The sequence below is a fragment of the Phocoena phocoena genome, chromosome 5 (assembly GCF_963924675.1).
Source record: "Phocoena phocoena chromosome 5, mPhoPho1.1, whole genome shotgun sequence".
NCBI lineage: Eukaryota > Metazoa > Chordata > Mammalia > Artiodactyla > Phocoenidae > Phocoena > Phocoena phocoena.
In genome coordinates, this window is record NC_089223.1 from 137,724,999 (window position 1) to 137,752,473 (window position 27,475).

A 27,475-nucleotide genomic window follows, 5' to 3' on the forward strand; every position below is an offset into this window, starting at 1 on the left:
GTGTGCTTGGGCATCATTGCCGAGGACACTCAGACTTTGAAAAAGAAAATAGCCGTGGAGCCACGGAAAAACCCTCGGAGTTGGTCTGGGGAGCTGCGGGGGAAGGAAAGGGATGGAGAAACGAGGACGGGAAAGGGCCAGCTCCCTCCTGCCTTCCGCCCTAAGAATAGTTCTTGCGACCTTAGAGGGGGGATGCGGGGTCTGAGCATGCTCAGCACCTCGCTGGGCTCAGCTCGTGGAAGGTCGTGCTCGGCGTGGCCAGCCGGCCTGCAGCCCGGGGATTCGGACCCACGCTCGGGACAAACACTTGGGGTCGTCTTTGGCCCCTTCCTTCCCTTCCAACAGTAACTACATCGCAGGCCGTTTGACCCCTCTCCTCGCCCGGGCCCGAGTCTCCGAAAGCTCCCTGACTCGAGGCGATGGGGCGGGTGGGACACGCCAGTCACCCGCGGGCGGAGAGGCCGCGGGCCCCGGGCCTGATAGGACTGGGGCGGGGCCACGTTCCGGGCGGCGGGCAGGGCCTGGCATCTCGGCGGGGGGCGGGGCTTGGCCTTTCGGCGGGGGGGCGGGGCCTGGCCTTCCGGCGGGGCGGGCGGGCCCGGGATCTCCGCAGCGGGCGGGGCGCGCCGGGAAAAGTTCCGGGAAGGTGGGCCTCCCGCCCAGACCCGGCGCGGAAGTTGCCGGTGGTCAGTGCCCTGTCGGCCAGGCCCGCAGCCATGTCGTCTGGGAACGCGGGGTCCGGCGGGCGGGAGGGCGCCCCGCGCGCTGCTGCCGCGCTCTGCGGCCTGTACCACGAGGCGGGGCAGAGGCTGAGGCGCCTGCAGGACCAGCTGGCCGCCCGGGACGTCCTCATAGCGCGCCTCCGCGCCCGTCTGGCCGCGCTCGAGGGGGACACGGCGCCGTCGCTCGTGGACGCGCTGCTGGAGCAGGTGGCGCGCTTCCGGGAGCAGCTGCGGCAGCGGGACGGCGGCGCCGCGGAGGCCGCGCTGCGCCAGGTGCGGGCGGAGAGGGCGCAGGCGGCGGAGAGGCCGCACGGGGGCCGCGCGAGGCACGCTTCCTCGGCGCGCGGGCCGCGTGCCGGCCGTGTCCCCGGAGTGTGTGCGCCCGTCGGGCGTGAGGGCTGTGTGGTCTGGTTGGGTCTGAGCGGTTTGTGTCTGGGGGGTTCTGGGCGGGTGCGCGCCGCGTTAGGCGTAAGTGTGTCGTGTCGGGTTCTGAGGGTGTGTGTCTGGGTTGTGTTCCGAGGGGTCTGCTCCCGCGTTGGGTCTGAGGGCTGTCTGCCTGTTTGAATTCTGAGGGGGTTGTGCGCTTGTGTTGGGTGTGAGGAGTGTGTGCCTGTTGGGTTTTGAGGGGTCTGACCCTTGTTGCGTTTGAAGGGGGGTGTATTGCTGCCTCGGGTTCTGAGAGGTGTGTGAGCCAGTGTTCAGTCCGAGGGTTGTGTGTCCTTTCCGGTTATAAGGGAGGTGTGTCGAGTCGAATCTGAGGGGCGTGTGCGCGTGTTCGTGTGTGTGCGGTGTTACCATGTTGGGTCTGAGGGATGTGTTTGGTCCAACGTTGGGTCTGAGGGGCGGGTGCGGCCATGTTGGGTTCTTAGTGTTGCGTGTGTCTGTTATTTCTGAGGTGTGTATTTGTGTGTTGGCTTCGGAGGGGTATGTGTGCCTGTGTAGGGTCTGCTGGTCGTGTGTCCACGAAGGTTCTGAGGAGCGTGTGTGCCCGTGTTGGGTTCTCGGGTGTGCTTTGCACCTGTCTTGGGTTCTGAGGGGTCTGTGCACTCGTGTTCGTTACGGGCTGTGTGTCATGTGGGTTCTGAGGGGTGTGTGTCTGGGTTATGTGGAGGGGTCTGCCCCCTCGTTGGCTTCTGAGGGCTGTGTCTGTCCGTGTTGGTTCTGAGTGTCGTGTGGGCTCACGTTGGGTTCTGAGGGCTGTGTGTGCCTGTGTGGGTGGGAGGCTTGTTTTGTCATTGTCGGTTCTCAGGGGTGTACCTGTCGGTTTTGGTTCTGAAGGCTGTGTATTTCTGCGTTGGTTCTGAGGAGCGTGTGTTTCTGAGTTGGGTGCTGGAGGGTGTGTATGCCCATTTCTGTTCCAGGGGGTTGTGCACCTGGGTCTAAGGGTTGTTGTGTCTGCGTTGGTTCTCGGGTGTGTGTCACTGTCGGTTTCCGAGTGATCTGCTCCCATGTTAGGTCTGAGGGCTGTGTCTTGCCGTGTTCGGTTCTGAGAGGTTTGTGCCTGTCTGGCTTCTCAAGGGTGTGTGTGTCTGTATTGGGTCTGAGTGGTGTGTGTGTGTGTTGATTCCGGATGTGTTTATCCCTGTTGGGTCTGAGTTGTGTGTGTGCCCCTGTGTAGAGTCTGGGGCTGTGTCTGCGCCCATGGTGGGTTCTGAAGGGTGTGTTTCCCCAGTTGTGTTGAGGGGTGTGTGTATGTGTTGATTCTGAGGGTTATGTGCTCATTTTGGTTCTGAGGGCTGTGTGCCTGTGTTGTGTTTGAGGGTTGTGTGTGTCCATGTTAATTCTAAGGGGTATGTGTTTGTGTTGGTTCTGAGGTATGTTTGTGTGTGTTGGAGTCTGAGGGGTGTGTTTGTTTGACTGGGGTCTGTGGGTTGTGTGTCTGTGTTGGTTCTGATGGGTGTCTGTTCATGGTGGGTCTGAGGGACATGTGTGCTTGTTGGCGTGGAGGACTGTGTTTCCTAGTTGGGTTCTGAGTGGTGTGTGCCCACTTGTGGTATAAAGGGTATTTATACCCTTTATGTGTGTGTGCCTGTGTTGGATCTGAGGGGTGTGTGTCTCTGTGTTGGGTTGATGAGTGTGTGCCTATGTCGTGTCTGAGTGTGTGTTGCACATATTGGATCTCGAGTTTTTGCATCCGTGTTCGGTTGAGGAAGGTGTGCCATGTTGGTTCTGAGGGGTGGAGCCCTTGTTGGTTCTCGGGTGTGTGTGTTCATGTTGTGTCTGTGGGTTATGTGTCTGAGTGGTTCTCAGTGGTGTGTCTGTGTTGGGTGTTGAGGAGTGTGTGTCTGTGTTTGTTCTGAAGGGCGTCTCTGCATGTGTTGGGTTCTGAGCAGTGTGTTCCCGTATGAGTCTGAGGAGCGTGTACCCCGCTGGTTTCTGAAGGGTGTGTGCCTCCATGTTGGGTTCTGAGTGGTGTGTGTGTGTGTGCACGCCTGTCTTGAGTTCTGAGGGTATGTGTGCCTGTTTGGACTCTGAGAGGTGTGTATGTGTGTTGGGTTCTGAAGGTTGTCTGTCTCTGATGGTTTTGAGGGTTGTGTGTGTGCTGGTGTTAAAACTGATGGTTGTGTACCAGGTGAGTTCAGAGGGGTCTGCTCCCATGTTGGGTAGGAGGGGAATGTGTGCCTGAGGGTTGTGTGTCTGTGTTGGGTTGTGGCGTGTGTACCTGCGTGGTATATGAGGTGTGTGAGCACTTGAATTGGGTTCTGAGGGGTGTGTTCATGTGTGTTGGGTCTTCAGTTTGTGCCCATTTTGGGTTCTGAAGGATGTGTGTGTGTGATCACTTCTGAGGGGTCTGTTGCCGTGCTGGGTCTTGAAGAGTGTGAGTGCCTGCATTGGGCTCTCGGGTGTGCGTGTGTCCATGCTGGGTCTGAAAGGTGTGTGTACCTTTCTGAGGGGTGTGCGCCTGTGTTGGGTCTTAGGGATGAGTGTGCATCTTATTTGTATTTGGGGCATGTGTGCACCTGGAAGGTTCTGTGTACGTGTGTGTTCATGTTGAGTTCTGCATTGTGTGCGCAGACATTGGGCCTGGGTGTGTGTGTAGGACATGCGTATAGGCTCCTGGTGTGTGTGTCTGAGTTGGGTTCTTGGGTGTGTTTGTGTTGTGTTGGGTTCAGGGCCCCATGAGCCATAGTTATGTTCTGGATCTCCTTTAGCCCCAGCTGTGAATGTATCTTTCAGTAGTAACACTCCTGCTCTGCTGGGAGTGGTGACAGAGTGGGAGCCTGCCAGGGTGTCTGATAATAGACTTAAATCCTTACTTTTCCTCCTTTGTATCCTTGTCAGTGATATTATGTCTATCTGTGTGAAATATTAAACACCCAGATCAGGAGCGAGAGTAACAGTATTTTTCTACAACAGTTTGGAAGTGCCCCAAACATTTTGGTGAACTCTGGTCTGTTATCCCATTCGGTGCATAGCTATTATCTGGGTTTTCCCAGGAGAGGAATTAGGCCTGCAAAAGACAATTTTCACTTCCAGGCTTGACCCTGCAGCCGGATTTTAGAGTGAAAAAGAGGCACGCCTTTTTTTCTTTTAATAAAAGTAATTTTGAATATCTGAAATATAGAGGAAAGAATAAAGAATAGAATAACCACCACAATCCCACCGCAGAGAGATGACCACAGAGCATCATCTCTTGGCATGCCTCTTCCCTGTCTTTCATTTAACCATAGGGTATGTATCTACTTGGCGTGTTTGAGTTCAAGCTGTCTATACAGTTTTACTTAATATCATGTCAATATTTTCTTATCTGCATCATTTTAAATGCCTTTAGAAACCAGATGTCTTCCTCGCTCCAGCTCTCTCCCTTTTCCTGGGCAAGATGGATTATTACTCATCAGGGCAGGAGGAAGTCACCTGGTCTGCACCACTGATCTTAGTGTCATGGACACCAGGAGCCATAGATGAGTGTAGATGGGGGACCAGAGCACATCCTACCCAGAACAGGACTCTGCTTGCAGTCTGGTGGCCATTGGTGCTCAGTTGACATGTGCCCCCAGCATTCTGTGGCCCCAGAGCCTCTAACCAAAACCCAGACAGAGCCAGGTCTGTAATCCTAGTACTACTGGTCCTTTCAGCGTAGGTTTTTTTTTTTTCTGTCTGCGTTGGGTCTTCGTTGCTGCGCGCGGGCTTTTTCTGGTTGTGGCGAGCGGGGGCTACTCTTCGTTGCGGTGTGCGGGCTTCTCGTTGCAGTGGCCTCTCTTGTTGCGGAGCACGGGCTCTAGGAGTGTGGACCTCAGTAGTTGCAGCATGCGGGTTTAGTAGTTGCGGCATGCGGGCTCTAGAGCGTGCAGTCTTCAGTAGTTGTGGCTCATGGGCTCCAGAGCGCTGGCTCAGTAGTTGTGGCGCATGGGCTTAGTTGCTCCATGGCATTTGGGATCTTCCCGGACTAGGACTCGAACCGGTGTCCCCTGCATTGGCAGGCAGATTCCTAACCACTGCACCACCAGGGAAGTCCCTCAATGTAAGTTTTGCTTTAGGATTTTAAATTATTTCAGGAGTAATTTAATATCTGATATCTTATGCAATTAAATATTTGTTGCTTACCCCTACATCTTTCTGGGGTTGGTCAGAGAACCTGGGGAAGAATGGAGATGTTTATCACCTCCCAGAGGCCCTGGATTCACTGAAGTAGCTGTGCAGAGTGAAAACAATGAGAGGAATTGGTCAACCGGTTGGTCTCATCAGTGGCCATGTCAGCCAGCTGGTTAGGAGCAGGGCCCCTGGATTGGTGAGGACTGAGGGCTCCCAAAGAGGATGCGGAGGCTCACAGGTGTGGATGGACTGCCAGGTGACCAGTGCATCTGTGGCCAAGGTGTAGCCAGTGTGTGATGGGACCAGATCAGTCTTGAGAATTCTGGTCTTTTTGGCCACCACAGTGGGACTCAAGACCTTGCCTTATTTGTAACATGAGGCCTGAATGGATGACTCTGCAAAGCTCTTCCAGTTAAGATTTTCTGGAATGATGGCACTGATTCGTTGTGCAGGCTGAAACTGCTCAACCCCATCTCACCACTGCCTTGGGGACTAACCTCATGGACCCTGCTTGGTCCTGATATAGCAACTTGTGGCTTTTCTTTCCCTATGCTGCCATGCTCTCTGTAAGTGGAACAGCACACACTCTTTAGATTATATTAGGTTTTGCGTGTGTGTGTGTGTGTGTGTGTATTTATTGTGTGTTTGTTTTTACCATATATCATCGTACCTCTTTTGATCTTGTACAACTGAAACTCTATACCATTAAACATAATTCCCCACCTCCCTACTTTGTCCCCTACCGACCCCTCCCCTCCCCCCACTGGCAACCACCATTTTACTCTCTGTCTCTATGATTTTGACTACTGTAGATACCTCCTATAAGTAGAATCATGCAGTATTTGTCTTTTTGTGACTGGTTTATTTCACTTAGCGTGATGTCCTCAAGGTTCATCCATATTGTAACATGTGTCAGAATCTCCTTCCTTTTTAAGGCTGAATAATACTCCATTATAGGTATATACCACATTTTGCTTATCTGCTCATCTGTTGATGGACACTTGGGTTGCTTCCATGTTTTAGCTCTTATGAATATCACTGCTGCTATGAGCATAGGTGTGCAAATATCTCTTCGAGATCCTGCTTTCAATTCTTTTGGGTGTATACCCAGAAGTGGAATTGCTGGATTATATAATAATTCTATTTTTAATTTTTTGAGGGACTTCCATTCTGTTTTTCCACAATGGCTGTACCACTTTACATTCCCACCGACAGTGCACAAGGGTTCAAATTTCTCCACGTCCTCACCAATATTGTTATTTTCTGTGTTTTTGATAGAAGGCATCCTGATAGGTGCATGCTAATTTAGTACAAAATGATTGTAGTTTTGATCTGCAATTCCCTATAATGATTAGTGATGTTGAGCATCAGTTCATGTGCTTACCGGCCATTTGTATATCTTCTCTGAAGAAATGTCAAGTCCTTTGCCCATTTTTGAATTGGGTTATTTTGTTGTTGAATTTTATGAGTACTCTACATTCTGGATACTAATTCTTATCAGATATATGATTTGTAAATATTTTATCTCATTCTGTAGGTTACCTTTTTACTTGTCTTTCGATGTGCAAAATTTTCATTAAAAACTTTCCAATTTGTCTGTTTTTTCTTTTGTTACCCGTGCCTTGGGTGCCATATCCAAGAAATCACTGCCAAATCCTGTGTTATGAAGCTTTTGCCCTGTGTTTCTTCTAGGAGTTTTGTAGTTTTAGGTCTTACATTTAAGTCTTGGATCCATTTTGAGGTAATTTTCATGTATGGTTTAGATAAGGGTCCAACTTCATTCTTTTGCATGTGGATATCCAGTTTTCCCAGCACCATTTTTAAAAAAGACTGTCCTTTCCCCACTGAATCGTCTTGGTACCCTTGTCAAAACCATTTGACTATCTATGCAAGGGTTTATTTCTGGGCTCTCTATTCTGTCTCTCTGGTCTGTATGTTTGTCTTTATGTCAGTGCCACAGTGTTTTGATTACTGTGGCTTTGTAGAAGTTTTGAAATTAGGAAATGTGAGTCTTTCAGCTTTGTTCTTTTTTTTGTTTTTTTTCCCTCTAAGATTGTTTTGGCTATTTGGGGTCCCTTGAGATTCCATAGGAATTTTAGGATGAGTTCTTCTATTTCTGCAAAAAAATTGAGCTTTTGTTTTGTTTTTGTTTTTTGGCTGCACTGCACAGCTTGTGGGATCTTAGTTCCCCAACCAGGAATTGAACCTGGGCCACGGCAGTGAAAACGCCAAGTACTAACCACTGGACCACCAGAGAATTCCCTGGGATTTTGATAGGGATTGCATTGACTTTGTAGATCACTTTGAATAATATTGACATCTTAACAATATTAAGTTTTCCAATCTGTGAACATGGGATATGTTTCTATTTATTTATGTTTTCTTTAATTTCTTTTAGTAGTATATCATAGTTTTCATTGTACGAGTCACCTCCTTGATTAAATTAATTCCTAAGTATTTTATTCTTTTTGATGCTATTGTAAGTAGAATTGTTTTTGTGATTTCTTTTGCAGATTCTTCATTGTTACTGTATAGAAATGCAACTGTTTTTCATGTGTTGATTTGTATTCTGCTCAATTGCTGAATTCATTTATTCTCTCCAGCAGGTTTGTGTGTGTGTGTGTGTGTGTGTAATCTTAAGAGTTTTCTCCATGTAAGAGCATATCATCTGAAAACAGATACCGTTTTACTTCCTTTCTTATTTGGATGTGTTTTATTTCTTTTTCTTGCCTAATTGCTCTGGCTAGAACTTCCAGGGCTATGTTGAATAGAAGTGATGAAAGCCAATATCCTTTTCTTGTTCTTTTTTTTCCCCCAGCTGCGCCATGCAGGATCTTAGTTCCCTGACCAGGGATTGAACCCGCGCCCCCTCCAGTGGAAGTCCTCCTTGTCTTGTTCTTGATCTTAGAGGAAAAGCTTTCAGTCTTTTACCACGGGGTATGATATTTGCTATGGGTTTTTCTTATGGCTTTTGTTATGTGGAGGTAGTTTACTTCTGTTCCTAGTTTGTTGTGTGTTTTTATTATGAAAAAGTGTTGAATTCTGTCAAATGCCTTTCTGCATCAATTGATACGATCATGTGGTTTTCCCCCGTCATTCTGTTAATGTAGTGTATTACACTGAACAATCCCTCCCTTCCTCCCTCCCTTCCTTTTTTTTTTTTGATGAAATATGTTTGTGAACTTAACCACAGCAGAGTAGTATATTACCTAAATCTATGTGGAACAAATCTGGTGAAAAATTTTCTGATTAGAAAAGTTTAATAATATCATTTTCATTTCATTCCAAGGGATTGATGCTGAGTCATAGAAAACAAACATCAAACACATAATTGTGCTTCATGTCCCTCAGAAGGCCTCATTCTCATATCGTTATTGTTTACTAGATATTTATCAACAATTATCTAATTGTCTTCAGATATTATAAGTGAGACTCTAATGATAAAGTTAGGAATGTCAAGAACACGATCAGTTTGCAACATACAGAAAGTAGAACCAGAGTACAGATGGAAATAATGCAAGGCCTATCATACATAATGAAACTGATGCTCAAGAATTTCCTAGTCACTTTGCTAAAATTGGTCTCTGAACCTTCTATACAGCTGCCCAGAAGATAAATGTGCCGCACCTCTTATTCTTTTAAAAAGCCAAGGATAACCGTAGTCACGTGTTTAGTATTACCTTTTCACTGTCTTTAAGAAGAAACCATGATGAAGCTTGCTAAAATTCTCTTGCGAGAAGTTCACAGGGATTTGTAGAACTACTTTGGGCAACAAAACTGGCTCTTTATTAGGCACCAGTGAAAAGCAAATATTACACTGAATGTTGAAAAGCTGTGCACTTAAATCTGGTTCTGCCACTTTCTTAGCCATGTTAATTTGGGCAAGTCATTTAGTATTCTAGTTTTGTCATCAGTAAAACTGAAGTAATAATACATAGCTCATAGGGCTATTCATTCATTCATTCAGCCAATAGTTATTTGTTGAATGCCTGTTGTATGCCACATGTTTTGGTAGGCCCTGGAAATGCAGAAAGGATTGAGAAAGGCAGATTCCTGTCTTTATGAAGCTTACATCTTAGTTGAGAAAATAGACATTGGAGAAATAATCCATTGCCTTTGTGGAAAATACGACATAGAACAGATGTATGGGATATTGTGAGGAACACATGATTTAACAGGTATATATGTATATATATAATAATCTCATGCACATAATGGGGACTCAGAAGATGTGAATGTCACCTACCATAGCCATTCAGGCGTTTATTTACTGAGCTTGCATTTATTGGGCGTGCTCTGTATGTACGGGGAATATGTATAAGCAGGCGTCATGGGTGATATTTTTCCATTTCTCCCAATAAGTATAGTACATTCATTTCACAACTATGTGTACATTACCAGGGTTGCACCAGTAGCAGTGTTAATCTATAGCAGTGTTAATTCAGTGTAATTAGAGTGAAGAGGGCGTAGAGAATAACACAGGAAGTGGCTGTAGAATTAGATTGGGGGCAAATTATGATGGCCTCTACTCCCTTATAAAGTTGTTAATTGTACATTCTGTTAACCACTAGGCTAGGGGAATGCAAAGATGATCAATATCCAATTCTTGCCCTCAGATTGTGGGATCATACATGGACATACATGATCACTGCTTGAAGCAGGTTGTAAAAGTGCTGGAGGGATGTGTAGTGGGGAGATACTGAACATAGTGTAAGTACGGAACTAAGCCAACTTAAGTCTCCAAATCAGAACACCGGTATCATAGTGTCAACTGCTGTTTTTTTCCTTTAGCTATAATTGACATATAACATTATATTAGTTTTAAGTGTACAGCACAATGATTCAATATTTGTATATATTGTGAAATGACTACCACAATAAGTCTAGTTAACATCCCTTGATCATGTTTTGTATGTTTAACCACCCTTGCAGTCTGTGAAAAAAAATCCCACTTGTTCATGGTGTATAATCTGTTTAATATGCCATTGAATTTGCCCGCTAGTATTTCATTGAGAATTTTTGCATCAACATTCATAAGGGATATTGGTCTGTAGTTTTGTTGTAGTGTCTTTGTCTGGCTTTGGTATCAGGGTAATGCTGGCCTCATAGAATGAGTTAGGAAGTGTTCCTTCCTCTTCATTTTTTTTGGAACAGCTTAGGAAGAATTGGTATTAATTCTTCTTTAAATGTTTGATAGAATTCACCGGTGAAGCCATCAGTTCCGGGACTTGTTGTTGTTGGGAGATTTTTAATTACTGATTCAATTTCCTTACTAGTTAGAGGTCTTTTCAGTTTTTATGTTTCTCTGTGAGCTGGGCTTGGTAGGTGTTAGGTTTCTATGAATTTCTTTCATCCAGGTTATCCAGTTTGCTGGTGTACAGTTGTTCATAGTACGCATTTTATAATCATTTTTATTTTTGTAGAATTGTCAGTAATGTCTCTACTTGCATTTCTTTTTCTTTTTTTTTTTTTTTGGGCCATGCCACGTGGCTTGTGGGATCTTAGTTCCCTGACCAGGAATTGAACCCGGGCCCTGGGCAGTGAAAGCGTGGAGTCCTAACTGCTGGACTGCCAGGGAATTCCCTCTACTTGCATTTCTGATTTTAGTAATTTGAATCTTCTGTATTTCTTTTTGTAGTCTGTCTAGCTAAAGGTTTATCCATTTTGCTGATCTTTTTGACGAACCAACTTTTGGTTTCATCGATTTCTCTAATAGTTTTTCTGTTCTCTATTTCATTTGTCTCTGCTCAAATCCTTATTCTTCCTCCCTTTTGCTAGCTTTGAGTTTAGTTTTTTCTTCTTTTTCTAGTTCCTTAAGTTGTAAAGTTAGGTTGTTGATTGGAGATTTTTCTTGTTTTTAAATGTAAGTTTTATATATACATATACATATTTTTAAATTTTATTTATTTATTTATTTATTTATTTGTGGTACATGGGCCTCTCACTGCTGTGGCCTCTCCCGCCGTGGAGCACAGGCTCTGGACGCGCAGGCCCAGCGGCCATGGCTCACAAGCCCAGCCGCTCCGCGGCATGTGGGATCCTCCCGGACTGGGACACGAACTCGCGTCCCCCACATCAGCAGGTGGACTCTCAACCACTGCACCACCAGGGAAGCCCGTACGTTTTATATCTTTAGATTTCCCCCTTAACACTGCTTTCACTGGATCCTGCAAGTTTTGGTATGCTGTGTTTTCACTTTAAGTATTTGCCTTTAAGTATTTTCTAATTTCCTGGTGATTTCTTCTTTGATCCATTGGTTTAAGAGTGTGTTTTCTAATTTCCACAGTTTTGTGAATCTTCATTTTACTTCTTTTGTTGATTTCTGACTTCATTCTGTTGTGGTTGAGGAGGAGATACTTTGTACGATGTCAGTCTTTTAAAATCTGTTGAGACTTAATATGTAACCTAACATATGGTCTGTCCTGGAAAATGTCCCATGTGCATTTGAGAAGAATGTGTATGTTGTTGGGTAGAGTGTTCTGTAGATGTCTGTTAGATCTAATTGATTTATTGTGTTAAGTTCTCTATTTCCTTACGTATATTCTGTTTGGTTGTTCTATCATTGAGAGTAGGGTTTTGAGGTCTCCAGCTGTTATTGTTGGATTGTCTCTTTCTCCCTTCAGTTCTGTCAGTTTTTGCTTCATATATTTTGCCTGTCTGTTATTAGGTACATCAGTGTATATAATGGTTATATTTTCTTGCTGTATTAAAACTTTTATTAATGTATAACATCCTTTTTTGTCTCTTGTAGCCTTTTTTGAAAAAAAGTCTATTTTGTCTGACATTAGTATAGCTACTCCTGTTCGCTTTTATTTACTAATTGCATGGAATGTAAATATTTTTCCATCCTTCTACTTTCTTTTTTATTTTTAAAATTTTTAAAATTTTATTTTTGGCTGTGTTGGGTCTTCATTGCTGCACGTGGGCTTTTCTCTAGTTGTGGTGAGCGGGGGCTACTCTTTGTTGCAGTGCATGGCCTTCTCATTGTGGTGGCTTCTCTTGTTGTGGAGCATGGGCTCTAGGTGCATGGGCTTCAGTAGTTGTAGCTTGCAGGCTTCAGAGCTCAGGCTCAATATTCGTGGCGCATGGGCTTAGTTGCTCCGCGGCATGTGGGATCTTCCTGGACCAGGGATCAAACCCACGTCCCCTGCATTGGCAGGAGGATTCTTAACCACTGCGCCACCAGGGAAGTCCCCATCCTTTACTTTCAATCTATATATGTCTTTGGATCTAAAGTGAGTCTCTTGTATATAGCATGTAGTTCGATCATATGCTTTTATCCATACTGCCAATCTCTGTCTTTTAATTGGAGATTTTAATCCACTTACATTTAAAGTAATTACTGATATGGATGAAATACTTGTTATTTTGCTATTTGTTTTCTGTATACCTTATAGCTTTTTTGTTTCTCATTTTCTGCATTACTCTTTTTTTTTTTTTTTCTGGTATGCGGGCCTCTCACTGTTGTGGCCTCTCCCGTTGCGGAGCACAGGCTCTGGAGTGCAGGCCCAGGGGCCATGGCTCACGGGCCCAGCTGCTCCGCGGCATGTGGGATCTTCCCAGACTGGGGCACGAACCCGTGTCCCCTGCATCAGACTCTCAACCACTGCGCCACCAGGGAAGCCCCATTATGTCTTAGGTTTGATTTTTTAAATTGTGAAATATTTAAATTCCTTTCTCATTTTTTTGTGGATATATTCTGTAACTATTTTCTTTGTGTTTACCATGCGAATTACGTTTAACATCCAAAAGTTGTAACACTCTAATTTGAATTTATACCAGCTTAACTTCAATAACATACAAAACCCCTGCTCCCTTATAGCTAAACCCCACCCCTTTTGGTTGTTGATGTCACAGAATTAAATCTTCATACATTGTGTGCCCTCAAACATAAGTTAATCTTTTAAATGCATTAGTCTCCTAAATTATGTAGGAAATAATGTGTGGAGTTACAAATCAAAATTACAGTAATACTAACTTGTAGACTAAAAATTAAAAAAAAAATATATATATTTATATTAGTCTCTTAAATCATGTGGAAAACAAAAAGGAAAAGTTATAAACTGTTGTTACAAAAATACTAGCTTTTATAATTGTCCAAGTCTTTACCTTTATTGACATCTTTATTTCTTCATATAGCCTTGAGTTACTGTGCTTTGAGTTAGTGTCATTTCATTTCACTCTACAGGACTCCCTTGAGCATTTTTTGCAGGGTACGTCTAGTGGTAACAAACTCCCTCAGCTTTGGTTTATGTGGGAATGTCTTAATTTCTCCCTTGCTTTTGAAAGACAGTTTTGCTGGATATAGGATTCTTTCTTTCTTTCTTTCTTTTTGGCTGTGTTGGGTCTTTGTTTCTGTGCGATGGCTTTCTCTAGTTGTGGCAAGCAGAGGCCACTCTTCATCGTGATGCGCGGGCCTCTCACTGTCGCGGCCTCTCTTGTTGCGGAGCACAGGCTCCAGACATGCAGGCTCAGTAGTTGTGGCTCACGGGCCCAGTTGCTCTGTGGCATGTGGGATCTTCCCAGACCAGGGCTCGAACCCGTATCCCCAGCATTGGCAGGCAGATTATCAACCATTGCGCCACCAGTGAAGCCCTGGATATAGGATTCTTGGTTCACAGTATTTTTTCTTTTTTAAAGTATTTATTTATTTATTTTATTTGGCTGCATCAGGTCTTAGTTGGAGCATGTGGGATCTTTGTTGCAGCATGCAGGATCTTTTGTTGCAGTGTATGGGCTTCTCTAGTTGTGACGTGCAGGTTTCTCTAGTTGTGACGTGCAGGTTTCTCTAGTTGCGACGTGAGGGTTTCTCTAGTTGCAGCACGTGGGCTTATCCCTAGTTGTGGTGCACGGGCTCCAGAGTGCGTGGGCTCAGTAGTTGTGGCACGTGGGCTCTCCAGTTGTGGCACACGGGCTCTAGAGTACATGGGCTCAGTAGTTGCTGTGCGTGGACTTAGTTGCCCCATGGCATGTGGGATCTTAGTCCCCTGACCAGGTATCGAACCTGCGTCCCCTGCATTGGAAGGCAGATTCTTAACCACTGGACCACTAGGGAAGTCCCCAGCTGTTTTTTATCTTTTAGCACTTGAATATATAGGCCCACTGCCTCTGGCTTCCAAAGTGTCTGATGAGAAATCTGCTAACCGTATTAAGGATCTCTTCTATGTGACATGTTGCTTCTCTTTTCTTTCAAGATTCCCCTTTTTATCTTTTGCTTTCTAAAGTTTGATTATAATATGTCTTCGTCTTTTTGACTTCATCGTACTTAGAGTTTATTGAGCTTCTTGGATGTTTAGATTCATGTCTTTCATCACATTTGGGAAGTTTTCAACCATTATTTTTTATTTATTTATATGTATTTATTTCTGTGTTGTGTCTTCATTGCAGTGCACAGGCTTCTCATTGCTGTGGCTTCTTGTTGTGGAGCACAGGCTCTAAGTGCATGGGCTCAGTAGTTATGGCTCACAGGCTCTAGAGTGCAGGCTCAGTAGTTGTGGCACATAGGCTTAGTTGCTCTGTGGCATGTGGGATCTTCCCGGACCAGGGCTTGAACCCGTGTCCCCTGCCTTGGCAGATGGATTCTTAACCACTGTGCCAGCAGGGAAGCCCCAGCCATTATTTCTTCAAGTATTCTTTCTACCCCTCTCTCTCTCGCTTCTCCTTCTGGGACTCCCACAATGTGTATGTTGGTCTGCTTAATGGTGTCCCACAGGACCCTTAGGCTCTGTTTACTTTCCTTGAATCTTGATAATTTTCATTGTCCTGTTTTCAAGTTTGCTGATTCTTCTACTGATCAAATCTGCCTTTGAGTACCTCCAGTGAATTTTAAAATTTCAGTTAATGTACTTTTTAGCTCCACAATTTTTTGGGTTTCTTTTTACATTTTCTATTTCTTTATTTGTATTTCCGTTTTATTCCTACATTGCTTTCTTGACTTTCTCCATATCTTCTTTTAGTTTTCTGAGCATCTTTAACATGGTTGTTTTAGAGTCGTTGTCTAGAAGATCTACCATCAGGTCTTTTTCAGGGACAGGTTCTGTTGATTTTTTTCCTTTGAATGGGCCGTATTTTCCTGTGTCTTTGAGTGCCTTGTGCTTTTTTTGTTGTTGTTTGTTTAAAACTGGACATTTGGGTGCTTCCCTGGTGGCGCAGTGGTTGAGAACCTGCCTGCCAATGCAGGGGACATGGGTTCGAGCCCTGGTCTGGGAGGATCCCACATGCCGCGGAGCAACAAGGCCCAAGAGCCACAACTACTGAGCCTGCGCGTCTGGAGCCTGTGCTCCGCAACAACTCGGCCGCGATAGTGAGGGGCCCGCGCACCGCGATGAAGAGTGGCCCCCGCTTGCCACAACTAGAGAAAGCCCTCGCACAGAAATGAAGACCCAACACAGCAAAAATAAATTAATTAATAAACTCCTACCCCCACCATCTAAAATAAATAAATAAAACTGGACGTTTGGATCTAGTAATGTGGTATCTCTGGAAATCAGATTACTCTCCTTGCCTAGGATTTGCTGTTTTTTTCTTTGGTAGTTGTAGATTGTCTCTGTACCAAGGATCAGCCTGAGGCATAAATGAAGGTTTTCTCAGACTGTAACTGGGACTGTGTGGTCACTTTCAAGTTTTCCCCTTTTATGTAGTTGCTTTTGAATATCATAATCTTTAATGTCTGGCTCCCTGAAGCAGAAAAAGAAAAATTAAAAGGGGAAGGAAAGGGCACTGGCCCTTTAAATCCAGTAGCACTTCAGCTGGAGTGGGAGGGTCCTATAGCAATGGGGGAGGTGCAACAATGGCCGCCTGCCTGTTTGGCCACACCTCTGTGATCAGAAGCAGGACGCAGAGGTCAGAGCAGATACCCAGTATTTGGAGGACAGGGTCTTTTTTTGCCCACCTTGGCTCCTGCAAGCTGTGTGCAGGCTGTTCCAGAAACAGGTGTATGGCCTCCAGTGGCATGGCTAGGGGTGGGATGGGTAGCTGCTACTGTAGGAAGAGCTGAAATTGACTGAAATTAACCTCAATTTACTGTCCAAGTGCTCATATGGAAGTTGCAAGTCTTTAGGACTTGAGATCCAAAACAGTCACACTAGACAGATTTCTGCCAGTGCACTGTTTTTCAGGTGAGGAGAAGATTCCCGGTGCTCCCTCCTCTGCCATATTCCCAGAACCCTCCAGGCCGTGCTCGTTTTTGTCCTACCTGTTTGCCTGCTCCCCGCTGCACTCTTCCAGTGGGGAGGAGGTGTGCTGCGTCCTCATCAGTGCCTCCCCCACTACACCTTCAGTGCACGGCACTTGTGGAGAAGGCCCAGTGAATTGACTTTTCTTAAATTCCCTGCTTGCCCCTGTTATCTCACTCCCCCTTCAGCTGCTGGTTTCAAGGTAACCATGGGCTGGGCTGCAGTCTGCACATGGCCAGCCACTGAGAGCTGCCTGGGAAGGAGAGAGGAGAGGACTGTGCTGGGCTGGAGAGTGTCTCCCCCAGATTCCTTTCCACCTGGAACCTGTGATTATGACCTTATTTGGAAGTAGGGTCTTTGCAGGGGTAATAAATTTAAATGAAGTCATACTGGCCTGGGGTGGACCCTAATCCAGTGACTGGTGTCCTTATAAGACAGCCATGTGAAGTTGGGGGCAGAGATCGGAGTGAGGCATCTACAAGCCCAGGGTTACCAGCAACCAGCAGAAGCTGGAAGAGACGAGGAAGCATTCTTCCCTAGAGTCCCGGAAGGCCCATGGCCTGCTGACACCTGGATTTTGGACCTCTAACCTGTGAGAGGATACATTTCTGTTGTTTTAAGTTACCTAGGTTGTGGACTTCGTTACGGCAGCCCGAGAGCCCGAGCAGACTAATAAAGGGATGAAGTCCAAGAGGCTATGCCTCCTTTTTTTTTTTTTTTGCGGTACGCGGGCCTCTCACTGTTGTGGCCTCTCGCGTTGCGGCGCACAGGCTCTGGATGCGCAGGCTCAGCAGCCATGGCTCACGGGCCCAGCCGCTCCACGGCACGTGGGATCCTCCCAGACTGGGGCACGAACCCGTGTCCCCTGCATCGGCAGGCGGACTCTCAATCACTGAGCCACCAGGTAAGCCCTACGCCTCTTATTTTTAAGGTTGAGCCACAAGACTATTAATAGAATTCCTCACACTTTTGTGTCCTGAGAGTGGAGCCATGGGGTTTAGGTCCCGGTGACAGGGTCTCCCAGGGGTCCTTGGCCATTTGTTGACTTCTGTGCATCACGTCTGTGTGTGTAATGCCGGGATTCTAGGACAGGCCTTGCTTTGTGACAACAGTGGTCTATGTTCTGTGTCCTAAGAACTGTTACTGATTGGACAAGGGCACTTAGCCAGATGAGCCATTATGTGTCTCTCCAATTTCAGAGCAAGCAGCGAGTGCCCCAAACCTGGGGGCTCCAGGGTCCTGGGGCCTCTCTCACTGCGGTGGGGAGGGCAGATCAGGCAGCCCTTTTCGGGGCTGGGCTGCCCTACAGTGCAGGGCGCCGCCTCCTGGTGGTCTTACCTTGGTTTCTCTAGCTCTCCAGTTTCTCAGCGGTGAGGGAAAAAGCCAGCCCCAAGTATGGTATATGTTGCCACCCAGCAAGTCTCCGTGAGAGCCAGATCATTTCTAAACTGGTGTTTGAAAGATTTTTAAGACAGACTATAAGGGCCTGTGAGTCCTTCTGATTCAACTAATCTCACCACCAGAGTCAGCTGTGTGTTTGTGGTTTTCAGTCTCTGTGTTGTAAACAGGTTGAGAACAGGGCCCAGGTCCTGGCCATTGTTCCCCCCAGTCTTCTTCTCAGACATTTACTGGGGATCCTCATGGGGCTGGGCTGGACCCAGGGCTGGGGTGTGGCGACGAGAGAGTGTGTCCTTGGGAAGCTCCATGAGCCCCCAAAGCCCAGGGACCTTCTGCCCCATTGTTTCTCTTCCTGTCTCCATTAGACCAGCAAGGAAAGATGCTCGGAAATCAGGTGTTGCTTGAAGTCCCCCAGCCTCAGAGGGTGTGAGGGAGCTGTGGTAGGTGGAGGTGTCGAGGCTTGGGTGCCACTGCCTCCTTACCTGGGCACTCCAGCAGCCACCTGGATCCCGTGAGCCTCAGTTTGCCCATCTGTGGAATGGGAGACGTGATAGCAGCTGTCTCGTAGGATGTGTTGAGACTGCATGGTTGGTGCATTTGCTGCTGCTGCCGTCAGTGCGGTTATCGTAGGGACTTAGAAGTCTGTGAAATGTATGATTCCATGGGAGACCAGCCTTCACTGGTATTACAGACTTTCTGTTTGTATTGTACGTATTTGTATATATATTAATACCTCTTTTATGTGCATAACATGTATTTACTCTGAATACACTTCAGTATCAGATAAAGAGAAGGATAGAGACGTTTCTCTGTTGTGCTGCTGAAATCACAGCTTTTTTTTTTTTTTTTGCGGTACGCGGGCCTCTCACTGTTGTGGCTTCTCCCGTTGCGGAGCACAGGCTCCGGATGCGCAGGCTCAGCGGCCATGGCTCACGGGCCCAGCTGCTCCGCGGCATGTGGGATCTTCCCAGACCGGAGCACAAACCCGCGTCCCCTGCATCGGCAGGCGGACTCTCAATCACTGCACCACCAGGGAAGCCCTGAAGTCACAGCTTTTGATTTGAATAACTCTAAAATGTAGTGAAAGTCCACTCTCAGGGCAGGTGTCTCTTTACCATCCGTGTCTACTCCAGGTACACTTCTGAGCCACTGTGGAGGGCGACTAGGTCCAGCTCTGGGGAGTGTGGCATGTCTATCCCACCAGTAGTGACAAGGCCACCCCAGAGCTGTGATGCTGGCAGGGGAAGATGAGTCCAGGCGACGGGTGGGCCGCGGCGGGCCTGGCATCTGTGACACTGGAGGGAGGGGCTCCTGCTGCGTTTTCCACGGTAAGGACGTGGGACAGGGGCCTTGACCAGCTGGCACTGCCTTCAGAAGCCGCCAGTTTTTAAAGAGAACAAATAAATCCAAGGCCAGAAAACAATCAGCAGTGAGAGCCTGAGCTTTTGTTGGGGTTTGGCGTTCTTGTTCCTGTTTATGGTATTTTATGCTAAGAAGGCTGTAGCTGGTTCTCAGCTCTGTAAATGCCCCATCGCACTATGTGGACGTGGCTTCACCCAGACCAGGTGACTTTGCACCAGCCGGCAGCCCCAGCTATGTGGACAGGCTCAGAAGGCCACGCGTGGTGGCCCCCAGCGCCCCCTTCCCAGTCCTGCAGGTGCAGCCGGGTGCTGAAGGGCCGTCTGCTGGGAGGAGGTATGGATGCCGACCGGCCAGCTTGCAGAGAGAGGCCTCTTCTCCTCCTTTGGTTCAGGGGTGAGGTCGTCGGGGCCAAAAGGTGGAAAAATGAAAGTAATGGCCTTCCAAGAGTGGGTCTCACCTGGCTTGACTGGTACCCCTGAGATTGTGACATCTGTGAGTCGAGGGCAGGGAGGCGTGATGGAGTGCCAGCGCCACACGCCTTGGGGTGGAAGTCCCAGTTGACGGGCTCATTCCCAGTGATGTGCCACACCCGTCATCACCAGTCCTGCTACTTCTTCCGCACTTGGTGGTGGACATTTCCCACTTGCCGGGGCCTGACCTCCTCATCTCCCCCGCCGCCCTCACGGTCTGCCTCGCCATCTGCCAGGCCTCTGCTCTTTCCTGTTTTGAGTCCCTGTTGTGAAGTGCAGATCTAGAACAGCCTCTTCCTCTAGGCCTTTGCTAAGAGAGCCAAACCGGTCATTCTAACTGCAGTTTTTCTTCTTTCCTCTCTTTCTGTTCATTTCTAGAGCGAAGTCCAAGGAAAATGGGAAGGAGAGGAATCTTAAACATTCCCTGAGGGAATTCCCTGGGGGGCGTCCAGTGGTTAGGACCCGGCGCTTTCACTGCCAAGTGCCTGGGTTCGATCCCTGGTCGGGGAACTAAGATCCCGCAAGCCATGCAGTGCGGCCAAAAAAAAAAAAAAAATTTCCTGAGAGAGGGAGAGGTTTCCAGAATGTTTTCTGGGTCACCTGGCTGGAGTGATTCGGTCACATGCTGGGCTTATCCGTGGATTGGTTATCACAGGTGCACGGGGTGTCTGGGTGCAGGAGCGCGGGGAGCGGCCCTTGCCTCGTGGATGCGCGCAGGCCCAGGGAGCCAGGCTGGGACCCGGAGACTGGCTGTGTTCCTGAGGTCCACCACTTATTGTTTTATTAATTTATTTTGTTGAGGTAGAGTTAATTTATGGTGTTGCATTAATTTCCACCATACAGCAAAGTGATTCAGTGACACACACACACATACATATACACATTCTTTCGTGTATTCGCTTTCATTACGGCTTGTCACAGGGTACTGACTATAGTTCCCTGTGCTCTACGGTAGGACCTGGTTGTTTACCCATTCTCTATATACTGATATGCACCTGCTAATCCCACACTCCCACTCCACCCCTCCCCCTCGGCCACCACAAGTCTGCTCTCTGCGTCTGTGGGTCTGTTTCTGTTTCGTAGATAAGTTCATTTGTGCCATATTTTAGATTCCACATATAAAGTGGTATGATATGGTATTTGTCTTTCTCTTTCTGACTTTATTTAGTATGATAATCTCTAGGTCCACCCCACCAATTATTTCTTAACCCCAGTCTTAACCCAGCCATGTGACCTCTGGGCATTTATCCCGTGGCTGTATTTGCATAAGGGCACAAGGAAGCAGCCACATGTCTGCCAGCTGGAGGTGTGTGTTCAGTAAATCTGGAATCTGTCGTGAAGCTCCAGGCTGTGGTTGAAAAGAACAAGGCAGGTTCTGTGCTGCTGTGGAATAAGGTATATTGCTGAGGAGGAGAAAAGCGTGTTGTAGCGTCCGTTTGTGTAAAAGTACATGTGTTATAGATAAACACTCTGGAAAGGTCCGTGCCCAAATAGTGAGTAGTTGCCTCTGGCGAGTGAAGCTGGGGGCAGAGGAGCTGCTGGGAGAAAGGAATTGAAGTTTTCATTTGCTTTCCTTCTGTATGTTTGAATTTTTTATAACCATGCACATGTTTTCATTTTAAAGCAGGTAAGAGAGTAGTAATTCAGGGTTCCGTTAGTAATGTTGGCCCTGTATTCCATTCCACTGTGCTAAGAAGGTTCTCGGTTCCTGGGGTGCATCCCTCCTCGTGGGCACGCAGGAGGTGAGCTTGAGCGCCTCCCTGAGTGGAGCCCAGATCCTTCTCCTGCCACTTCCTCACGTGGAGCTCAGGCGCAACCCTGACTTTTCTGAAGCTGTTTTTTCATTTGTAGGATGGACTGGTTCATCCTGCTTCACCTCCCTTATGTGCTGTTTATGCTGGTGATTACTTTGAAAATGGGAAAGCACAAAACTGAGGCTGGGTTTAAAGTAAATTGTAATTTTAAGGACTTTTAAAAAAAAATTGATTGGGGTTGGGTATCTTAGTTTCCTAGAACTGCTGTAACAAAGTACCATAAACTGGGTGGTTTACAACAACAGATGCTTCATCTTTCGGTGTTCTAGAGGCTAGAAGCCCCAAATCAGGGTGTCGCTGGCAGAGATGTGCTCCCTCCGAGGCTCTGGGGGAGGGGCCTTCCTTTTGTCTTTCGGCTTCCGGTGGCTGTCGGCATCCCTGGTTTTCTTTGGCTTGCGGACACATCACTCCAGTCTCTGCCTCTGTCGACATGTGGCCGTCTTCTGTATCTGTGTCCATGTTTCCTTCTTCTTATGAGGACACCAGTCATTGGATTAGGGTCTATTCTAATCCAGTATGACTTCATTTTAGCTCAGTGCATCTTCACAGACCCTATTTCTAAGTAAAGTCACATTCCCAAGTATCTGGGGTTAGGGCGTGGGCATATCTTTTGGGGGGCTACCCACTGCAGTGGAGTTTCTACCCTTCCCATCAAGAAGTATTTGGAATTGCCGCACTTAGTAATTTGATGATGTAAAATCTAACATTATGAATTTGCTCATGAAAATAGAATTTTAGATGAAGTTTCAGTTAGAACTTTATGGGCTGAAAACTCCAAAGTTAATTATTCGTTCAGAAGCCAACCTCCAACTGAGCGCGTTTATCACCTACTGATGGGTGTCCGTGCCGGACTTTCTTCTGCTCTAGGAATGTTTGTTCCTGATATTGCTTCTTAGAGTCAAATCAACTGTGCTTTTAAATCTGCCCCTTAGGAAATCGAGAGACTTTCCGAGCAACTAGAAGAAAAAGAGAGGGAGACGCAGCAGCTGATGAGCCAGCCGGAGCGGGAGCAGAAGGAAGTGGCCCTGCGGAGGAGAGGCGCGGCCCCGACGGGGAGGGCTCCAGCCGCCTGCGACGTCCTGTGCCGCTCCCTGGCCGAGGAGACGCATCAGCTGCGCAGGACTCTGGCCGCCACCGCCCACATGTGCCAGCATCTGGCCCAGTGTCTGGATGCACGCCAGCGCGCAAAGGGGGACGTGGGGGAGAGGAGCCCCGAGGTAGGCTGTGGTGTCAGCACGCCACGGTGCGGACCGAGGTGCAGCAGGATCCCTCAGCCGTCATGGAGGTCGGGGGGCGCCCAGGGCCCCCCCTGCTCTCCAAGTGAGGGTTGCAGCAAAGCCCGCCCATCTGGGGATTTCTTCTAGCACGGTGGGAGGTGCAGAACGTGACAGGGAAGCAGGTGGCCTGCGTCACCAGCTGCCACCCCCAGACCTGCAGGTGACCCTGGTCCTCGTGGGGAGATGGCACTGTGGTCTCATCAGCCTTCGCCGAGGACGAAGCAGGCAGAGCAGGGGCGGGAGGGGTGTCCTGAGCAAGTGCTGGTACATGTGCAGGCGGGCGAGGGGCAGCGCCTCCAAAGGCCGCAGGTGGTGAGGAATCGGCCGGGCGGGCCGGTGGGGGGGAGGGCTCCACGTGTCTCAGCAGGGCTGGCCTCGCTGGGGCCCTCCTGCAGTGAAGGGAGGACACGGAGCCCTTCTGTGTATCTGGCGCTGTGACCCCTGGCCAGGCCGAAGGCAGGGTGGGGCCAGCAGGGAGGGAGCCGGGCAGGGGGCAGGGGTCAGGGGCAGGCGGCCTACAGGACTGCGTGGAGCTGGGCTGTGGCTGTGTGTGTGGTCTGGTCGGGGAGGGGACAGTGTGGTTTCAGCATCAGGAATTCCCTACCTGGGAGGTCAGGGGGCTCCTGGCTGGGGGTGTTGGGAGCACGGGCGAGGCCGCCTTCCCTGCCTGTCTGATTCCACGCAGTGCACACCCTGCCCCGCCCCGCCCAGCCCAGATTACTCTTTTCCAGGCAGTTCTCTGATCCTCAGAGGCTGCAACCAGGCTGACTCAGAAACGCGGGGGGAGGCGGGGACAGGCCCTCCAGCCCCTTAGCAGCAGCTCCACTGGGAAGCCCGCTGGGGAGAACCTTGGTCTGAGAACCGGTCTGAGAACTGCCCGTCTCCGCGGGTGGATTCCACGAAAAGGGAACCTCAGAAAGCACACAGGCACATTTCAGATACCACAGTGCTCTCTGGGGGCAGGCTGTGTTCTCATCTGATTTTGAGTCACTGTGTCATTTCCCTCTGGGGATTTGAACGCAGCCGCACGTTGTGTTTGGCCTGGGCAGGGGTGGGGCCAGAGCTCTTAACAGGCTCTACGTCCGCATCATTTCTCAGCCTTGGCCACGGCTGAGTCACCGGGGTTTCCCGGTGCCCGCTGGGTTAGGACATGTAGTTCCTTTGTCACTCGAGGGGAATTCTCAAAAGTACCGGCACCAGCATACAGCCCACCGTACGTACTGTTAAATGCACTGAATTCCTAGGATTCAGATGGACTTTTTGGCTAGCTCTGCCCACTGCCATTAGGGCTGGTTTGGCACGTGGGTTTCCAGGCATGAGTCCCGAGACCCCGAGTGAGGCACGGGTGGACTGCCGTGTACAGAATCACTGAGGTCAACCCTGCTTGCGTGACGTGACACGACAGTGTGGTGGGCCCAGAGGGAGGGAGCTGGGTCCCTGGCCGGGCCTGCTCCTGGCGGCCCTGTGGCCCTGGGCTGGAAGGTTCTCTGGTGGACAGTGAGATTAAGCTTCCTGCCCTCCCGACTCCCTCCCGTGAGGATGGAAAGTCTCAGGCATGAGAAGATTGAGCGAGGGCGGGGCAAGGACCACCCCTCCCGCACCTTCGGGAAGGGGCCTGTCCCACCTGCCGCAGTGCGGGCTGCAGTGACCATCTGCACCCTCCGTCTCCAGGTGTGGCTTCCTACCCTCTTGCTGCACACGACAGTCACGTTCGGTGACACGGTGTCTGCTCTCCGTTCCTTTCTTATGCAGCCAGCGTGTGCAGATGGGGACGGCTCTGTCCACGCGGTTGTTGAGAAGTTACGGGAGGAGAATCGACTGTTGAAGCAGAAGGTGACTCACGTGAGTGTCTGTTAGATGTCCCTCAGGAAGAACCTTCCCCTCACGGCCCCGCAGATGAGGGTCCTCTCCTCGGCTGTGCCCAGGGGTTGCCCCCGCCCTCAGGCCACTTCGGCTGATACGCGCAGTCCCTATAGGCCCGACATATTTGCCTAAAAGGACGTGTAGAACACGCTTGTCATTCTCCGGCCCCCAAGTTAATTCACATGTGGATAAATGAGGTACAAGAATTACTATCAAGTACAGCTTTTACGGTGGGAAATTGTAGCAAGTCTGCTTCTGTCTACGGTGGTTGTTTGTGGCCATTGTTGCCACGTCCTAGTGTCCACTCTGCACAGAGCAAACAGACTTTTTTTTTTTTGGCCTTCATTCCTTTTATTTTTTTTAAATTAATTAATTAATGTATTTAGTTTTGGCTGTGTTGGGTCTTCGTTGCCGTGCGCGGGCTTCTCATTGCTGTGGCTTCTCTTGTTGCGGAGCATGGGCTCTAGGCGCGTGGGCTTCAGTAGTTGTGGCTCACAGGCTCAGTAGTTGTGGCTCATGGGCTTAGTTGCTCCGCGGCACGTGGGATCTTCCCGGACCAGGGCTCGAACCCGTGTCCCCTGCGTTGGCAGGCGGATCCTTAACCACTGTGCCACCAGGGAGGTCCCCTGAGGCAACTTTCATTTAAGGGGAGACTCACTCTGCTCCTTGTTGCTAGTGAATAGCTTCACAGTTCAGGTTGGCTTGAGAGCAGGTTCTCAGCCGCTGCCACCGTGAGCGTTCCGGCCTCCTTAGGTGGAAGACCTCAATGCCAAGTGGCAGCGCTACGACGCCAGCAGGGACGAGTACGTGAGGGGACTCCACGCACAGCTGAGAGGGCTGCAGGCCCCCCTCGAGCCTGAGAGGCCCTCCCCGCCCGAGCTGATGAGAAAGGAGATCTCCCGGCTCAACACACAGTTGGAGGAGAAAATCAACGACTGTGCAGAAGCGAGGCGGGAGCTGGAGGCCGCGAGGAGGGCCCGGGATGCCGCGCTGGAGCGGGTGCAGATGTTGGAGCAGCAGGTGCCCCCCACCCCGGGGCCGGGTGCTGGGGGGCGCTGGGGGCCTCTGAGCAGAAACGGCGCTGCCGTCTGACGGTTGAGTGTCTGTCTCCTCACAGATCCTCGCGTACAAGGACGACTTCACGTCGGAGAGGGTTGACCGGGAGCGGGCTCAGAGTAGGATCCAGGAGTTGGAGGAACGGGTGGCCTTGCTGCAGCGCCAGGTACCCTGCAAACAGGTAGAACGGAGGCCCATCTCCTCCAGTCCAGGCTGGGCGTTTTCTTCGTGTTTCTTTCATCAGTTTCAAGCCCTTTCTGCGTCTGCCGAGACCCTGATTCTGTGCTCCGGGCAGAGCCACGGTGCCCGGTGCCTGGGGCCTGGTGGCAGAAAACCTCCCTGTCGTACCGTGTGTGTCTGTAGAGGACGTTGGCGTGGTGGCGTGTGACCTCAGGGGTGACTGTCGGGCCTGTCCTGCACCCAGAGGGCGCGCCCTGGGCCTCGGGCTCCCTACTGGGAGCTTTGTGCACGTGTGTCCCCTCCTCGCTGTGCGGCAGGGACCCTGGTCGCCCTGTCACACACACACAGCCCCTGAGGCTCCAGGCGTCTGCTGGCGCCCCCCAGCTCACAGCCCCCGTGCACGGAGATGGGCCGTGCAGGCGGGCGGGCCCCGCAGCTCACTCTGGGCTCCGTGCCGCCCTGCCACAGGGGGTGCTTCTTGGGAGGCCGGGCCTGGGTGGGAACTGACGGTTTCTCACTGCAGGACCCGGGCGCCCACATGCCTCTTCCCTGCTCCTCCCTGGTTCCGCCCAGAGCACCTGATACACATCCTCCTGAGGGACTAGCGCCCTGGTGGGGCGGGGGTGCCGAGCTTACCCCGGACCACCCTTCGTGTTTGGTGGGAGCCATCCTCAGTGCCCCATCCTGCGTGGCTGTGGATCCCACTGGTGGACAGAAGGGTGGCCCGGCCTGCTGAGGCCCGGGGCCTGTGCACCGAGTGGCCTCTGAGCCCCTTTCAGCTGCGGCCTGTGGCCGTCGAGCTTTGGGAGCATTTGGGAGCACTGCTCGGCCCCTGGGCGACACCCCGGGGCGGGTGGTGGTGAAGCTTTGGGCCAGGAGCCAGGGTCCCGCCGCGTGGGCTGTGGCTCCCACACGAGGCGTGATGAGCACTGGGGGTCACAGCGCTTCGGGGCTGATGTCGGGGGCGAGCGTGGCAGCCGTGCCACGGACACCCCTGCTGCCTCCAGAGACCCCCCCCCGCCCACCCAGGAGGGACGCAGTTTGCCAGGCTCCCTCTCTGCACGGCGGCGTGTGGGGTGAGTCTGTTGGGGCCGCGGCGGTGGTCGGGGTTGGGGGGAGTGCCACCCCCCCCCCCAGCTTGGGCCTGTTCCTCTGTGAGCACAGGCAGGAGGCTGTTCATGGGGCACGTCCTCATTTGGGCCCCAGCACCAGGCAGAGCGAAGGTGCACGTCCCGCTGTGCAGCAGGTGTATCTCTAGTTGCTGGAGCCTGAGGCCAGCCTCGTAAGCTGACCCTTTGCCTTTTTTCCAGGATCCTCGAGAGCCAGGCTCTTGCCGGATTCACACTGGGGGCAAAACTCCCGGGTACTTAGAGACTGACGCTTCGGAGCTTGTGGCACCTGGTGGCTGGAGACCTGGGACGGGATCCCAGCGGCCAGAACTCCCTGCAGAGGGCGGGAGCCCCGGAGCGACCCAGAGAGGCCAGGGGGACCTTCAGTGCCCTCACTGCCTGCAGTACTTCAGCGACGAACAGGGGGAGGAGCTCTTTCGGCACGTGGCCGACTGCTGCCAGTGAGCCCTGCTGGCCGGCGGCCCGGGGGTGCTCCCAGCACGCAGCAGCGAGACGC

At 49.9% G+C, this 27,475-nt stretch overlaps 1 protein-coding gene across 1 annotated transcript; it reads left to right on the top strand.

Moving 5' to 3' along the window:
* Nucleotides 1-716: 716 nt before the first annotated feature.
* On the top strand, nucleotides 717-27,423 carry TNIP2 (TNFAIP3 interacting protein 2). The gene is made up of 6 exons (XM_065878193.1): nucleotides 717-995; nucleotides 22,406-22,690; nucleotides 24,503-24,592; nucleotides 25,367-25,665; nucleotides 25,766-25,850; nucleotides 27,160-27,423. The coding sequence occupies exons 1-6, from the start codon at nucleotides 717-719 to the stop codon at nucleotides 27,421-27,423; spliced, it is 1,302 nt and encodes a 433-aa protein (XP_065734265.1).
* Nucleotides 27,424-27,475: the final 52 nt, after the last annotated feature.